Genomic DNA, 16,870 nt, shown 5'->3' with positions numbered 1-16,870 from the left:
AGGGGGACCGGAGGGTGTGTTCCAACTATAGGGGGATCACACTTCTCAGCCTCCCCGGGAAAGTCTATGCCAGGGTTCTGGAGAGGAGAATACGGCCGATAGTAGAACCTCGGATTCAGGAGGAACAGTGTGGTTTTCGTCCAGGCCGTGGAACACTGGACCAGCTCTATACCCTCTACAGGGTGATGGAGGGTTCATGGGAGTTTGCCCAACCAGTCCACATGTGTTTTGTGGATTTGGAGAAGGCATTCGACTGTGTCCCACGCGGCATCCTGTGGAGAGTGCTTCGGGAATATGGGGTCCTGGGTCCTTTGCTGTCAGGTCAACGATCAAGGGCTGTCAGGTCCCTGTACGACCGAAGCAGGAGCTTGGTCCGCATTGCCGGCAGTAAGTCAGACTTGTTCCCTGTGCATGTTGGACTCCGGCAGGGCTGCCCTTTGTCACCGGTTCTGTTCGTAATTTTTATGGACAGAATTTCTAGGCGCAGCCAGGAGCCGGAGGGTGTCAGGTTTGGGGACCACACGATTTCGTCTCTGCTCTTTGCGGATGATGTTGTCGTGTTGGCCCCTTCAAGCCAGGACCTTCAGCATGCACTTGGACGGTTTGCAGCCGAGTGTGAAGCGGTGGGGATGAAAATCAGTACCTCCAAATCCGAGGCCATGGTCCTCAGTCGGAAAAGGGTGGCTTGCCCACTTCAGGTTGGTGGAGAGTGCCTGCCTCAAGTGGAGGAGTTTAAGTATCTAGGGGTCCTGTTCACGAGTGAGGGAAGGATGGAACGGGAGATTGACAGACGGATCGGTGCAGCTTCTGCAGTAATGCGGTCGATGTATCGGTCTGTCGTGGTGAATAAAGAGCTGAGCCGCAAGGCGAAGCTCTCGATTTACCGGTCAATCTACGTTCCTACTCTCACCTATGGTCATGAGCTTTGGGTCATGACCGAAAGGACAAGATCCCGGATACAGGCGGCCGAAATGAGCTTTCTCCGCAGGGTGGCTGGGCGATCCCTTAGAGATAGGGTGAGAAGCTCGGTCACCCGGGAGGAGCTCAGAGTAGAGCCGCTGCTCCTCCACATTGAGAGGGGTCAGCTGAGGTGGCTTGGGCATCTGTTTCGGATGCCTCCGGAACGCCTTCCTGGGAAGGTGTTCCGGTCCCGTCCCACCGGGAAGAGACCCCGGGGAAGACCTAGGACACGCTGGAGGGACTATGTCTCCCGGCTGGCCTGGGAACGCCTCGGTGTCCCCCCGGAAGAGCTGGAGGAAGTGTCTGGGGAGAGGGAAGTCTGGGCATCCCTGCTTAGACTGCTGCCCCCGCGACCCGGCCCCGGATAAGCGGAAGATGATGCTATGCTATGCAATTGTATCTTTTTATTCAGTACAGACATTGTGTTGTTTCTACCGTGCATGTTCTTGCTAAATGCTGTTGAAGACTTGAGTAATGCTTCTGCTCATTCTTCAGAATCATTCTCATTCTTCAGAATTCTTCAGAATTCTTCAGAAATTTTACAAACCTGGTGGCGGTACAGAGCCTAATAAAAATATTTGAATATGTTAATACTAGGGTTACTCATAACTAGGTACACTTGGCAATATGCAGTATTGTATAAAGTACTGTGTAACTGACACAATAGAAATCAATAACATTGTACAAGAAAAAGACTAAAAATACTTTTGAGCCAACTATTAAATTAACCTTTTAATGAGATTAGTGCTCACAGTTCTAAGGTCACTTCTGAGGGAACTGTGATTTATTTTTCATTGTCGAAGATAATAGTTGTTTTCCCCTCTTTAATAAAATAAGAATTCATGCTTGTAGTTGAGTTGTTCAATCTATGCGTCATACCTCTTGAATCAAAACCTTTAACGTACTGAGTATTAGACATTTAAATCAGTCAACAAAGACGGACCTGTGCCAGTGGTTATCAACGTGTGCTCAGTATATCATTGACAAGTGTGAAGATATTTTATCCGATAATAAGGGTCACTAATGCTTTCAATTAATGTTTTTTACTATTAAGTAATGCTAATGAAGAGCCTGCAAACCTTAGTAAAACATTTGTTTCTAGACCAGTATGCCATAAGGGCCATGCATACAATACATTCAGTAAATGTTCCCACACTATTTAGTAATGTCACAGTAAGCGCACACAAGCATTTAAGATTATGTTCCCAACATGTTTTCAAAAAAATTTCACCCAAGAGGACAAGCAAGTCATTTATATTTCAGAAGCAGAAAACAAGCTTAGAAATGTAGAATCCAGTTGTTGATTAATGTATGTATACATAAACATGAATATACAAGAACAATCACTTCGTGAAGCTCATTACTGTCAATTGATTTTCACTAAAACAATTACTAAAGTTCATATTTATTATCCCCTTGGTTGATATTAACAAAGATAAATAAATGTTTATGAAGACTTATAACTTGCTGTTAGTTGACGTTAATTACTATATTAACCTATGACAATGAATGTCCCCTTATTGTAAAGTGTTAAACGAAAAGGTCCCTTAAAGGGGATATTTTCTTTAAACGTGAAAACATCCCCAACACCAACACCTGCACGGCTGCACAAGCATGAATAAAACATTAATTGAACATGTCAAGCTTCTTCATCCATCAGGTCAGGTAACCCATGACATCCTTCTGATGAAGAAAAAGGGCTTCTATCAGGGCCTTCATGGCCACGGGGGTCGTCACAGTGTCCAGAATCTCCCGCATCATTTTTTGTTCTGTCGGCTGGGCTTTAACGTTGGCGGCCAGTTCCTTTGGATACACTGTGCTCTGCATGGTATCTAAAATGGCCATCACGTTTTTAACTTTATTGATCAAATCCGAGCGGTTTCTTTGCAAAAACTCAGGTATGTCTGTCACAGGGATGAGGAAAAATATGTTTCATTTCAAGGAATCTGTTTATTGTACAAATTACAAATACAATGCCAGGAATGGTGATGTAACATTTCCCTACCTGCAATGGAACATGTTGAGGTTAATTTACTCTCCTTTGACTCAGAAGGTCCTGAGAATGGATGATATTAAGAAGAATATATTTACAATTGAGAAAATACACTATGTTCTCTTTCTTGCTTACAGTTATTGCAACCAAAGTTCCAAAAAAGTTATCTGAATATTTATTAACTGGTGCAACCTGGTCCGACTAAGCTGTTCATCCACTTCCTAAGTTCAGCATGGTTTTCATACATTTTCTTTGATTATGTCAAGGAACTGAGATCATTTTATAGAATGATCTTCAATCATGTTGATCACAACATTTGGAGTGAACATGCAGAAAAGATCAGCTCTAAGCCAGTCAATGATTTTAAATGTATTCACAACAATAGTTTCCATTGCAAGGTTCTACAGAATTAGTGTATTCTAATATGTGGATGGGTTCTTAAAATACATAATAATTTAGTTATTAAATATAATATATAGAAATTCTACCTAGGATGAAAACAAGACCACGGTTTCCTTTCATGTCACAAAAACATTGTGTTACAAAGTTTATTTCAAATTCAAAAGCATGATTTACATGTCTGTGCCCTCAGCTTATATGATAAAGTGGTCTTGCATTCCATCACACCTACCACTCTGGTTAAGACCTGGAAATATTAAACCTGCCTAAATAGCTTACCTGGACAGTGTGGGGCATTGTGGGGTGGGGCCTGTCTTAAAGACATATTGAGGTCTCCATCAACTATACAGTTTGATATTCCTGGTGAAATTATATTACTGTTATTGGTTGCAACCATATTTGCACGTGGGGGTGGTTGGCTGTGGTTGAATCCTGAAAGAGATCAATTACAATTGACTTAAAAACCATACATTCATGAGAATATAAAGTGTCAAATATGAAAAAGAAATGAAACCTGAAGTACGTGCGTTTTTGCATTAACATATCGCTATTCTAATCATGGATGAATTATGTTATTGTCTTATCATGTTTGCTATTAGTGAACATCCTTCCTATGTCCAATTTGGCTTATTTGTAGTGGCATTCACCAGATGGATTCATCCCTCCTGCTTGAACAGTTGCATCCATATTTAAGTCTTTTTTAACATGGACGTTTTTCGGGTGTCAACGATGCTGTTGCAATCCGCATACACTGTTGGACCTGATGTGAATTAAAAACATATTGATTTGTTAGATGATGACCTTTGGTACGTTATTACCTTACACTATAGAACACACTTTTATCTGATGTTTTTTTATTCTAACAATTTCATATCAATTTTAATTATTAATTATTTGTGTTGAACTAGCAAAAATGTTGTTGTATTCTGTTTCTACCATCCATGGTCTTGCTGAAATGCTGTTCAAGGCTCGGGTATTGCTTCTTCTCTTTTTTCAGAATCTCATGGAACTCCTCACATGTTTCCTCTCCCATTTCCATGATAAATTTCAACAGCATGCTGATCTTCTTTTCATCAGTGTCTTGGTTGCACACAGCCTTTCCTTGTTTAAAGGATAAAATATCTTGACACTTGTCAATGATATACTGAGCATCTGTTGATAACCACTGGCACAGGTCCGTCTTTGTTGACTCCAGAAATTCCATGGTTTGAATGCTAATTTAGTGTGGGTACCTGTGAACTGAAATAGGTATGAGATGGACTTTAGTGAGTTGCACACTTAAAAGGTCTGGCATTCTGTTGTATTCAGCAGAGAGAAGATTGGGTTTTCTGGTTAGTTGTCTGTTTGTGTTTTTATGTTTCTCTGCGTTTCTAACGCATGGATGCGTTGAAGTTCAAGGTGTTAGCCCCTGCTAATTAGTTGGTTTAAACCGTAAAGAGACCCCATACCCTATTGCATGGATACAATACATGTACCATTACAGCCCCAAGAAGTGATCTTATGACTGAACACTGTATACTAACAACATAACACAATTAATAATCAAAATGAACACTAAAACCATTGTGTCTCACTGAAAAGTAAATCATTTCTAAACATACAAAAATGTGTGAACAGACCCTTTAAGCAACTAATTGTAATGTAAAAAACTGTACAAAATGTAAGGAAGACAAGGAAAAGTACTTTGCTAATAAGCAATACATGTGTAGAAGTACTTTGTCTAAGAAAGTAATGTGTCTCCAACAGTTACAGTTGCATACAAGAGGTGGAATAACAGAGGTCTAGAGATATGTATTTAGACTAGAACTGAGCAGGAGCAGTCATGAATCACACAACATCATTTTAAGGCAGTAGGAAAAGAAAATCATCTTACCAAAGGATATATGGTAAAATAGATTCCAAACTGGTAGTTAACATAAATGTTCGGTCCGAAAGACAAAAAGTAGCTTAAGTGAGTGCCGTTTCTCCTTTATGTAGAAGATGATAGCCAATCACACGGGAGTTGAACCGAAACAAAAGTGAAAGTACAGATGTGTTAAATGGAAGGTATGTGTCACAGATCTGCTTATGACCACGTATCCCAGTTCACATCACAGCCATATTGTTCTGCGTCGACGGCCTTCTAGCGGTCATCGTCCAGTTTCCCTGCTGCATTTTAACACTTCCTTTTATTGTCTTGTTCTATTACGCACACCTGTTCCCTATTGTCTCACCACCACATCTATATAGATTCCCTGTTGCCTCTCTCTCTGTTCAGAATTGTTTAATGTCAAGTGTCAGCTTGTATGTCCGCTTATGTAGTAGCCTTAGCCACAGTGCTTCCTCATATGCCTGCTTTATACAGCTAGTTTACTTGTGTTATTTATCGTTTTTCATCTGTAAGCAGAGAAACATTCCCTGGATTGACACATAATTCCCTTGTGTTCCATCAACTTCTCCTGCATCTGGTTCCTCATTCCTCACCACCACACCACCATACACTTTATGATTAGGAAACAGGACATTTGTGAAGTAAAACTAAGATTCCATTTTAAGTTTCATGGTGCACAGAGCCACCTGTAAGGACTGTGGTTACATCTATTGACACAGAGAGGACTGTGATAACATTCTATTGATGTAGTGCTACTGTTCTTAATGAGACAGCACCTGAAATATTTGGTTATGTGAAATGTGTCAAAATGGTAGGAAAGGAGGAAGAGTGGCTGCCCTATTCAAAGATACATTCCAGTTCAAATTAAATACACTTGGTAATTTTGAATAACTCTGTTAAACACTGAAGGGTACCCCCAAAATGACTGCATAATTTGGTTTTTAACCATTTACAGACCATTTACAGACCTACATACACTCTCGTTAACTCTGTTTCGGTTAAGAAAAGGTACATCAATGAGAGTACCAATGCTCAGTACAAATAAGTGCTGAGTCAGTTGATAATTTTAATGCCAAAATATTGAATGTCATGGATCGTGTTGCAACACTAAAGGTAAAGAAAACTATGAGCAAACAAAAAACACCATGGAGAACCACCATGATGGTAAGCGCGTGTTTCTTTAGTGAAAAAATTATAAGTATTAGACAGACCATCAGAACTACACAGTCTAACAAGGACTCTGTACCGTCACCACGACCACCAAGACATAACTTGGTTATTATGTCGCAATTTAATACAATTGGTCAAAAGTCCTTAGAAGAAACAGTTCAACATCTTAAAGCTTCCACATGTTGTCTCGACACTAGAACGCTAAAATAACAGTTCTGGTTCTATTGCAGCATTTAACATGGTAGATCATAGAACCCTTACAGATAGCTGGAAAATTGGGTAGGACTCTCCGGGACACTCCTTAATTGGTTCAGATCTTATCTAGTTGGCCGGAGTTACTTTGTCACCATTGGTAATCATGAATCTGGTAGGGTGGCTATGACAGGCGGAGTTCCCCAGGGATCAGTACTCAGACCGCTTCTGTTCAATCTCTATATGCTACCTCTGGGCCAAATTCTACAGAAAAACAACTACCACAGCTATGCCGATGATACTCAAATATATATGGCTCTCAAACCGTATGACAACAGCTCAATAGACTCTCTGTGTCACTGTATAGAGCACATAAATACCTGGATGAACCAAACCTGTCTACAATTAAACCAAGATAGAATAGAGTTTATTGTGTTTGGCAACAAAAATAAAAGGACAAGTATTAGTAAAGAGCTGGATTCTTGGCCCCTAAAAACCGGGGAGCAAGTGCGTAGTCTTGGTGTTCTGATAAATTCAGACCTCACATTTAACAGTCATATCAAAGCGGTCACCAAAATAGCATTCTATCATCTAAAAAATATAGCAAGAATCAAAGGCTTGGTGTCCCAAAAAGACCAAGAGAAGCTCATCCATGCTTTTATCTCTAGTAGGGTTGACTACTGTAATGGCCTCTTAAATGGACTCCCGAAAAGACTGTAAAACAGCTGCAGCTCATTCAGAATGCTGCTGCTAGAATGTTAACCAGGACCAAGAGAACAGAGCACATCACTCCGGTTCTTAAATCTTTGCACTGGCTTCCAGTCAGTTACAGAAAAAATGTAAAAGTGGTGCTTTTAGTTTATAAATCACTGAATGGTTTAGGACCTGAATACATTTCTGATATGTTTTGAAGAATATTAACCGAGCAGGGCTCTTAGATCCATGAATACAGGTCAGCTAATAGAGCCCAGAGTCCAAACGAAACATGGTGAAGCTGCGTTTATCAGTTATGATGCACACAACTGGAATAAACTACCAGAAGATCTTAGGAGCACCCCAAAGATTTTTAAATCCAGGTTAAAACACTTCTCTTTTCAGGCACCTATGACTGAGCTCTTAAACTTAACTGTGCTGTTTAGCCTTAGAGCTTTTATAGCTCCCTATGTTTATATCCCATTTTTATTCTATTTCTATTTTCTTATGCCATGTTTAATTATTATGATGTTGTTTTGATTTGAGTATTTGTTTTTATCTATTGAATTTTTATTTTTGTTTATTTTTCAATGTAAAGCACATCAAATTGCTTCTATGTATGAATTGTGCTATATAAATAAAACATGCTTGCTATGTTTTTAAAATAAGCAGTAATTCCGTTTTTCATCTTTTATTAAATATGACAAAGAAATACTACCTTAAAAGAGAAAATTACATTGTGTTACAACAATGATTATTTAAAATTCAAAAGAATGATTGACACGTCTGTGCCATCAGCTTTTATGATATCTTGCATTCCAACGTGCATTCCACGGGACCCCTCCGCAGGCGGAGGCATGCTCTCTTCACCGGACCCCTCTGCGGGCGGAGGCAGGTACTCCTCGCCGGACCCCTCCGCGGGCGGAGGCAGGTGCTCCTCGCCGGACCCCTCCGCGGGCGGAGGCTGGCGCTCCTCGCCGGACTCCTCGCCGGACCCCTCCGCGGGCGGAGGCAGGCGCTCCTCGCCGGACCACTCCGCGGGCGGAGGCTGGCGCTCCTCGCCGGACCCCTCCGCGGGAGGAGGCAGGGGCTCTTCGCCGGACCCCTCCGCGGGCGGAGGCTGGCGCTCCTCGCCGGACACCTCCGCGGGCGGAGGCTGGCGTTCCTCGCCGGACCCCTCCACGGGCGGAGGCAGGCTCTCTTCGCAGGACCCCTCCGCGGGCGGAGGCAGGCGCTCCTCGCCGGACCCCTCCGCGGGTGGAGGCAGGCTCTCTTCGCAGGACCCCTCCGCGGGCGGAGGCAGGCGCTCCTCGCCGGACCCCTCCGCGGGCGGAGGCAGGCGCTCCTCGCCGGACCACTCCGCGGGCGGAGGCTGGCGCTCCTCGCCGGACCCCTCCGCGGGCGGAGGCTGGCGCTCCTCGCCGGACCCCTCCGCGGGCGGAGGCTTGCGCTCCTCGCCGGACCCCTCCGCGGGCGGAGGCTGGCGCTCCTCGCCGGACCCCTCCGAGGGCGGAGGCTGGCGCTCCTCGCCGGACCACTCCGCGGGCGGAGGCAGAAGCACCTTGGAGAACCCTTCCGGGGGTGGCTTCTGAGGGCGCCGCTGGGGTTGCAAATACAGCCATCTGAGTAGTTGCCCTAAAATCATTACTGCAGGAGGGATATACCTAGGGGGAAACCAGGCGCAGGTGACAAGACTTAACTAGACACAAGTGAAACCAAACAGAACATAGAAACAGACTATGTACTATGTACTAACTAGAACTAAAATGCATATAACATAAGAACATAACGTAACAGCCGGCACGGCACGGCACCAGTGACCTGTGAATATTAAACCTGCCTAATTAGCTTACCTGGACTGTTGGGACATTTGAGGGTGGGGCCTGTCCTAAAGACATATTGAAGTCTCCATCAACTTGACAGTTTGATATTCCTGGTGAAATTACATTGCTGTTATTGGTTGCAACCATATTTGCACGTGGGGGTGGTTGGCTGTGGTTGAATCCTGAAGGAGATCAATTACAATTGACTTAAAAACCATACATTCATGAGAATATAAAGTGTCAAATATGAAAAAGAAATTAAACCTAAAGTATGTGCGTTTTTGCATTAACATATCGCTATTCTAATCATGGATGAATTATGTTATTGTCTTATCATGCTTGCTATTAGTGAACATCCTTCCTATGTCCACTTTGGCTTATTTGTAGTGGCATTCACCAGATGGATTCATCCCTCCTGCTTGAACAGTTGCATCCATGTTTAAGTCTTTTTTAACATGGACGTTGGTGACTTTTCGGGTGTCAACGATGCTGTTGCAATCCGCATACACTGTTGGACCTGATGTGAATTAAAAACATATTGATTTGTTAGATGATGACCTTTGGTACGTTATTACCTTAAGTCTTATTTAAGTCTTTTTTAACATGGACGTTGGTGACTTTGTATGTTATTGTATGTATCTTAATACCTTACACTATAGAACACACTTTTATCTGAAGTTTTTTTATTCTAACAATTTCATATCAATTTTAATTATTAATTATTTGTGTTGAACAAGTAAAAATGTTGTTGTTATCTGTTTCTACCGTGCATGTTGTTGCTGAAATGCTGTTGAAGGCTCGGGTAATGCTTCTGCTCATTCTTCAGAATCTCAAGGAACTTCTCACATGTTTCCTCTCCCATTTCCATAATAAATTTCAACAGCATGCTGATCTTCTTTTCATCAGTGTCTTGATTGCACACAGCCTTTCCTTGTTTAACGGATAAAATATCTTGACACTTGTCAATGATATACTGAGCATCTGTTGATAACCACTGGCATAGGTCCATCTTTGTTGACTCCAGAAATTCCATGGTTTGAATATTAATTTAGTGTGGGTACCTGTGAACTGAAATAGGTATGAGATGGACTTTAGTGGCTTGCACACTTAAAAGGTCTGGCATTCTATTGTATTCAGCAGAGAGAAGATTGGGTTTTCTGGTTAGTTGTCTGTTTGTGTTTTTATGTTTCTCTGCGTTTCTAACGCATGGATGCGTTGAAGTTCAAGGTGTTAGCCCCTGCTAATTAGTTTGGTTTAAACCGTAAAGAGACCCCATACCCTATTGCATGGATACAATACATGTACCATTACAGCCCCAAGAAGTGATCTTATGACTGAACACTGTATACTAACAACATAACACAATTAATAATCAAAATGAACACTAAAATCATTATGTCTCACAGAAAATTAAATCATTTCTCAACGTAAAACAATTTGTGAACAGGCCCTTTAAGTTACTAATTGTAATGTAAATGCATTTAAGGAAGACAAGGAAAAAAACTTTGTTTATAAGCAATACATGTGTAGAAGTACTTTGTCTTAGAAAGTAATGTGTCTCTAACAGTTACAGTTGCGTACAAGAGGTGGAATAACAGAGGTCTAGAGATATGTAATTAGACTAGAACTGAGCAGGAGCAGTCATGAATCACACAACATCATTTTAAGGCAGTAGGACAAGAAAATCATCTTACCAAAGGATATATGGTACAATAGATTCCAAACTGGAAGTTAACATAAATGTTCGGTCCGTAAGATAAAATGTAGTTTATGTGAGTGGCGTTTCTCCTTTATGTAGAAGACAGCCAATCACACGGGAGTTGAAAAGAAACAAAAGTGAAAGTACAGGTGTGTTAAATGCAAAGTATGTGTCACAGATCCGCTTATGACCACGTATCCCAGATCACATTCCAGCCATATCGTTCTGCGTCGACGGCCTTCTAGTGGTCATTGTCCAGTTTCCCTGCTGCACTTTAACACATACCTGTACTGTCTTGTTCTATTACGCACACCTGTTCCCTATTGTCTCACCACCACATCTATATAGATTCCCTGTTGCCTCTCTCTCTGTTCAGAATTGTTTAATGTCAAGTGTCAGCTTTTATGTCCGCTTATGTAGTAGCCTTAGCCACAGTGCTTCCTCATATGCCTGCTTTATACAGCTAGTTTACTTGTGTTATTAATCGTTTTTCATCTGTAAGCAAAGAAACATTCATTGGATTGATACATAATTCCCTTGTGTTCCGTCAACTTCTCCTGCATCTGTTTCCTCATTCCTCACCACCATGTCATTATGTTTAAGAAACAGGACATTTGTAAAGTGAAACTAAGATTCCATTTTAAGTTTCATGGTGCACAGAGCCACCTGCAAGGACTGTGGTTACATCTATTGACACAGAGAGGACTGTGATAACATCTATTGATGTAGTGCTACTGTTCTTAATGAGACAGCACCTGAAATATTTGGTTATATGAAAATGTGTCAAAATGGTAGGAAAGGAGGAAGAGTGGCTGCCCTATTCAAAGATACATTTCAGTGCAAATTAAATACACTTGGTAATTTTGAATACCTCTGTTTAACATTGAAGGTTACCCCCAAAATTATCCCAAAAATTTGGTTTTTAACCATTTACAGACCATTTACAGACCTACACACACTCGAGGCCACATTCTAGATCTGATTATCTAGTTAACTAGGTTTCTGTTAAGAAAAGGTACATCAATGAGAGTACCAATGCTCAGTACAAATAAGTACTGAGTCAGTTAGTGTACTCCTTGATCATTTTAATGCCAAAATAGTGAATGTCATGGATCATGTTGCAACAGTAAAGGTAAAGAAAACTATGAGCAAACAGAAAACATCATGGAGAACCACCATGATGGTAAGCGCTCTGAAAAGAGAATGTAGGGAAGAGTGGAGGAAAACTAATCTTCAAATTCGCTATGACATCTATAAACAAAGCTTTGGTAGCTTCAACAATGAGTTATGCAGGGCCGGACAGCAACATTTATCAGGAATGATGAGCAAGAATATCAACAATACCCACACTCTATGTGTCATGGACAACAAGCTTACAAACCCAATAAAGCAGATAGCATCAGAACTCTTGTCCACTGTGAAATGTAATGAATTTGTGTGTTTCTTTAGTGAAAAAATGTGTCCTTAGAAGAAATAGTTCAACATCTTAAAGCTTCCACATGTTGTCTTGACACACTTCCATCAGACTTTTTTAAAACCATTTTTAACTCTATAACCTAAAGGACCTAAAGCAAATAGTTTATAGCTCTCTGCAATCAGGCATTTTCCCAACATCTCTAAAAACAGCTGCCATTAAGCCCCTATTAAAAACAAGAACACTGGATGCATCTATATTGAACAACTATAGACCTGTTTCAAATCTCCCTTTTATAGCCAAGATCATTGAGATGGTTGTCGTCAATCAACTCAGCAATTTTGTGAACTCAAGCGGTCTCTTAGACAAATTTCAGTCAGGCTTCCGACCTCACCACAGTACTGAAACCACCCTTATAAAAGTTTTAAATGACATACAGCTGAATACTCATTCCGATAAAATAACAGTTCTGGTTCTATTAGATCTCAGTCCAGCATTTGATAATGTAGATCATAGAACACTTATAGATGGAAAATTGGGTAGGACTCTCCTTTGTCATCATTGGTAATCATGAATCTGATAGGGTGGCTATGACAGGCAGGGTTCCCCAGGGATCAGTTCTCGGACTGCTTCTGTTCAATCTCTATATGCTACCTCTGGGCCAAATTCTACAGAACAACAACATTAACTACCACAGCTATACCGATGATACTCAAATATATATGGCTCTCGAACCGTATGACAACAGCTCAATAGACTCACTGTGTCACTGTATAGAGCACATAAATACCTGGATGAACCAACATTGTCTACATAGAAACCAAGATAAAACAGAGTTTATTGTGTTTGGCAACAAAAATAAAATAACTATTAGTAAAGAGCTGGATTCTTAGGCCCAAAACTGGGGAGCAAGTGTGTAGTCTTGGTGTTCAGATAAATTCAGACCTCACATTTAACGGTCAAATCAAAGCGGTCACCAAAACAGCATTCTATCATCTTAAAAATATAACCAAAATCCATGCTTTTATCTCTAGTAGGGTTGACTACTGTAATGGCCTCTTAACTGGACTCCCCAAAAAGACTGTAAAACAGCTGCAGCTCATTAACCAGGACCAAGAGAACAGAGCACATCACTCCGGTTCTTAAATACAAACCCGATTCCAAAAAAGTTGGGAAACTGTACAAATTGTGAGTTTAAAAGGAATGGAATAATTTACAAATCTCATAAACTTATATTTAATTCACACTAGAATATAGACAACATATCGAATGTTGAAAGTGAGACATTTTGTAATGTCATGCCAAATATTGACTCATTTTGGATTTCATGAGAGCTACACATTCTAAAAAAGTTGGGACAGGTAGCAAGAAGAGGCCAGAAAAGTTTAATGTACAGATAAGGAACAGCTGGAGGAGCAATTTGCTACTAATTATGTCAATTGGCAACATGATTTGGTATAAAAAGAGCCTCTCAGAGTGGCAGTGTCTCTCAGATGTCAAGATGGGCAAAGAAATTGTGGAGCAATATCAGAAAGGAGTTTCTCAGAGAAAAATTGCAAAGAGTTTGAAGTTATCATCATCTACAGTGCATAAGATCATCCAAAGATTCAGAGAATCTGGAACAATCTCTGTGCGTAAGGGTCATGGCCGGAAAACCATACTGGATGCCCGTGATCTTCGGGCCCTCAGACGGCACTGCATCTAATACAGGAATGATACTGTAATGGAAATCACAACATGGGCTCAGGAATACTTCCAGAAAACATTGTCGGTGAACACAATCCACCGTGCCATTCGCTGTTACCGGCTAAAACTCTATAGGTCAAAAACGAAGCCGTATCTAAACAGGATCCAGAAGCGCAGGCGTTTTCTCTGGGCCAAGGATCATTTAAAATGGACTGTGGCAAAGTGGAAAAATGTTCTGTGGTCAGACGAATCCAAATTTGAAGTTCATTTTGGAAAACTGGGACGCCATGTCATCCGGACTAAAGAGGACAAGGACAACCCAAGTTGTTATCAGCGCTCAGTTTAGAAGCCTGCGTCTCTGATAGTATGGGGTTGCATGAGTGCGTGTGGCATGGGCAGCCTACACATCTGGAAAGGCACCATCAATGCTGACAGTTATATCCAAGTTTGAGAACAACATATTCTCCCATCCAGACGTCGTCTCTTTCAGGGAAGACCTTGCATTTTCCAACATGACAATGCCAGACCACATACTGCATCAATTACAATGTCATGGCTGCATAGAAGAAGGATCCGGGTACTGAAATAGCCAGCCTGCAGTCCAGATCTTTCACCCATAGAAAACATTTGGCGCATCATAAAGAGGAAGGTGCAACAAAGAAGACCGAAGACAGTTGAACAACTAAAAGCCTGTATTAGACAAGAATGGGACAACATTCCTATTCATAAACTTGAGCAACTTGTCTCCTCAGTCCCCAGACGTTTGCAGTCTGTTATAAAAAGAAGAGGGGATGCCACACAGTGGTAAACATGGCCTTGTCCCAACTTTTTTGAGATGTGTTGATGCCATGAAATTTAAAATCAACTTATTTTTCCCTTAAAGTGATACATTTTCTCAGTTTAAACTTTTGATATGTCATCTACGTCATATTCTGAATAAAATTGAAACTTCCACATCATTGCATTCTGATTTATTCAAAATTGTAGAGTGTACCAACTCTTTTGGAATCGGGTTTGTATTTGCACTGACTTCCAGTCAGTTACAGAATAGATTTAAAAGTGGTGCTTTTAGTATATATATATATAGTAAATCACTGAATGGTTTAGGCCCAAATACATTTCTGATATGTTTGAAGAATATTAACCGAGCAGGGATCTTAGATCTATGAACTCAGGTCAGCTAATAGAGCCCAGAGTCCAAACTAAACTTGGTCAAGCTGCATTTATCAGTTATGATGCACACAACTGGAATAAACTACCAGAAGATCTTAGGAGCACCCCAAACATTTTTAAATCCCAGTTAAAACACTTTTTCAGGCACCTATGACTGAGCTCTTAAACTTAACCACGCTGTTTAGCCTTAGAGCTTTTATAGCATCCTATGTTTATATCCTGTTTTTATTCTATTTCTATTTTCTTATGCTATGTTTTATTATTATGATGTTGTTTTGATGTTTTGATTTGAGTATTTGTTTTTATCTATGGTATGTTTTTATGTTTTTCTCTTTCTTTGTAAAGCACATCAAATTGCTTCTATGTATGAATTGTGCTATATAAATAAAACATGCTTGCGGTGTGACGTAATCCCAGACTGCCGTGCCAGCTCTTGGGGGGTCTTCTGTAAATCCACCAGTGTCCTGATACCTGCTGCCATCAACCGTTCAAGCAGGGTTGCAGAATGGACAGAAACCAAAGGGATCAGTGGGTTATGAAAAATTGGTTCCTTCCACACCCAAGGTCCAGGTGTCACTCCGTCCTCACGCACAAACTTCAGCAATCTCCAGGCCTTCAGAACTGCAGAATAGAAGTCAGAGACCCCAGCCAGCTTCAGCCCCTGCTGTTTCATGAGGAAGAGCTGCAGATCCAGCCCCAGACCATCAGCCCTGCTCAGCAATGCGCAAGCCGGTTCCCTCCAACTGACACCAGTTTGATATAACAGTCTCTGTGCCGCTTTAAGACGAAAGGCTTCCACCCTGCTCTCAAGGTCCACCAGGCCCTGACCGCCCTCCCGGACCGGTAAAAACAACACCGCCGCCCTCTGCCAATGATGTCCAGAACCAGAAGAAGTCCACCAGCTGACGCTGTAAGTCCGCCAGCAGCCCGGCAGGGAGGTTAAGGACAACAACTCGATGCCACATACCGTCCTCGGTATGACACCTGGGAGAGGAGCCACCTCCACTTTGTCAGCCTAGACACCACCCCCTCCCCGTTCTTCATGACCCAACACTCTGATCCCAGATACACCCCTAATATCTTAAGCATCTCCTTACCTCATTCCAACCCTACAGGAAGCCCAGGAGGTACCCTGTCCCCCCATGCCCCACACAGCAATGCCCAACTCTTGGGGCATAATGCCCCCTCATGATGCCCCCTCATACATCCTTATACATGACTCCAACACCAGGACATCCCGGTCATCCTGCAACAGGACTGAGACATCATCAGCATAGGCAGACACCGCCAAATCTGCCCTCGACCCCATACCTGGCAGGGCCACCCCCTGCAGTCTCCTGTGTAACAAACCCAAAAAGGGCTCAATGGCAAGGGTGTATAACTGCCCAGAGAGAGGACAACCCTGACATATGCCCCTCCCCACCCGGACTGGCCCACTGAGCCCCCCTCCCACATTCACCGGACAAGAAGCCCAAGCATACAACATTTATGTGATCCAAACTGTTAAATGCCTTTTCCTGGTCCAAAGAAATCAGTCCCAAGGCCTGTCTTATAAAATTCAATAGGCGATCCATCCATTCCTGGAGCACAGCCGGAGTTAATCTGGGTGACAGCTGCCTCGAGTTCACCCAATGTCAGAGTAACATCCATGTCACTCCTTTGTGACTGCGACAGTGTGGGAAGGTCCGTAAGCAATTCTGGGGAACATGCAGGAACACACATTTCAGCCCTATATAAATCAGAATAGAACTCCACAGCTCGCTCCTGCATCTCCCCCACAACAGAAGACACCCGACCA

General features: G+C 42.0%; 1 protein-coding gene and 1 long non-coding RNA gene across 2 annotated transcripts; one reads left to right on the top strand and one right to left on the bottom strand.

The window, feature by feature from the left end:
- Window positions 1-1,686: 1,686 nt before the first annotated feature.
- LOC109614729 lies at window positions 1,687-5,371 on the bottom strand. Its single transcript, XR_004574932.1, has 6 exons — window positions 5,226-5,371; window positions 4,289-4,591; window positions 4,000-4,112; window positions 3,632-3,784; window positions 2,966-3,016; window positions 1,687-2,864 (listed from the first exon to the last, which is right to left on the bottom strand). It is a non-coding gene; the product is annotated as an uncharacterized LOC109614729 (long non-coding RNA).
- Window positions 5,372-7,569: 2,198 nt separating this feature from the next.
- LOC117593485 (uncharacterized protein DKFZp434B061-like) lies at window positions 7,570-8,903 on the top strand. Its single transcript, XM_034288870.1, has 2 exons — window positions 7,570-7,590; window positions 8,127-8,903. The coding sequence occupies exons 1-2, from the start codon at window positions 7,570-7,572 to the stop codon at window positions 8,901-8,903; spliced, it is 798 nt and encodes a 265-aa protein (XP_034144761.1).
- Window positions 8,904-16,870: the final 7,967 nt, after the last annotated feature.

The sequence above is a fragment of the Esox lucius genome, chromosome 20 (assembly GCF_011004845.1).
Source record: "Esox lucius isolate fEsoLuc1 chromosome 20, fEsoLuc1.pri, whole genome shotgun sequence".
Taxonomy (NCBI): Eukaryota; Metazoa; Chordata; class Actinopteri; order Esociformes; family Esocidae; genus Esox; species Esox lucius.
Note: the sequence above shows the minus strand (reverse complement) of the source record. Positions and strands in the feature narration are given on the sequence as shown.

What these genes read in the sequence shown, in the direction of transcription:
- LOC117593485 (XM_034288870.1), top strand. Translation starts at nt 7,570, where the DNA reads ATGGTGAAGCTGCGTTTATCA. An exon ending in TGGTGAAGCTGCGTTTATCA is followed by an intron (nt 7,591 to 8,126) that starts GTTATGATGCAC and finishes ACCCCTCCGCAG; the next exon opens with GCGGAGGCATGCTCTCTTCA.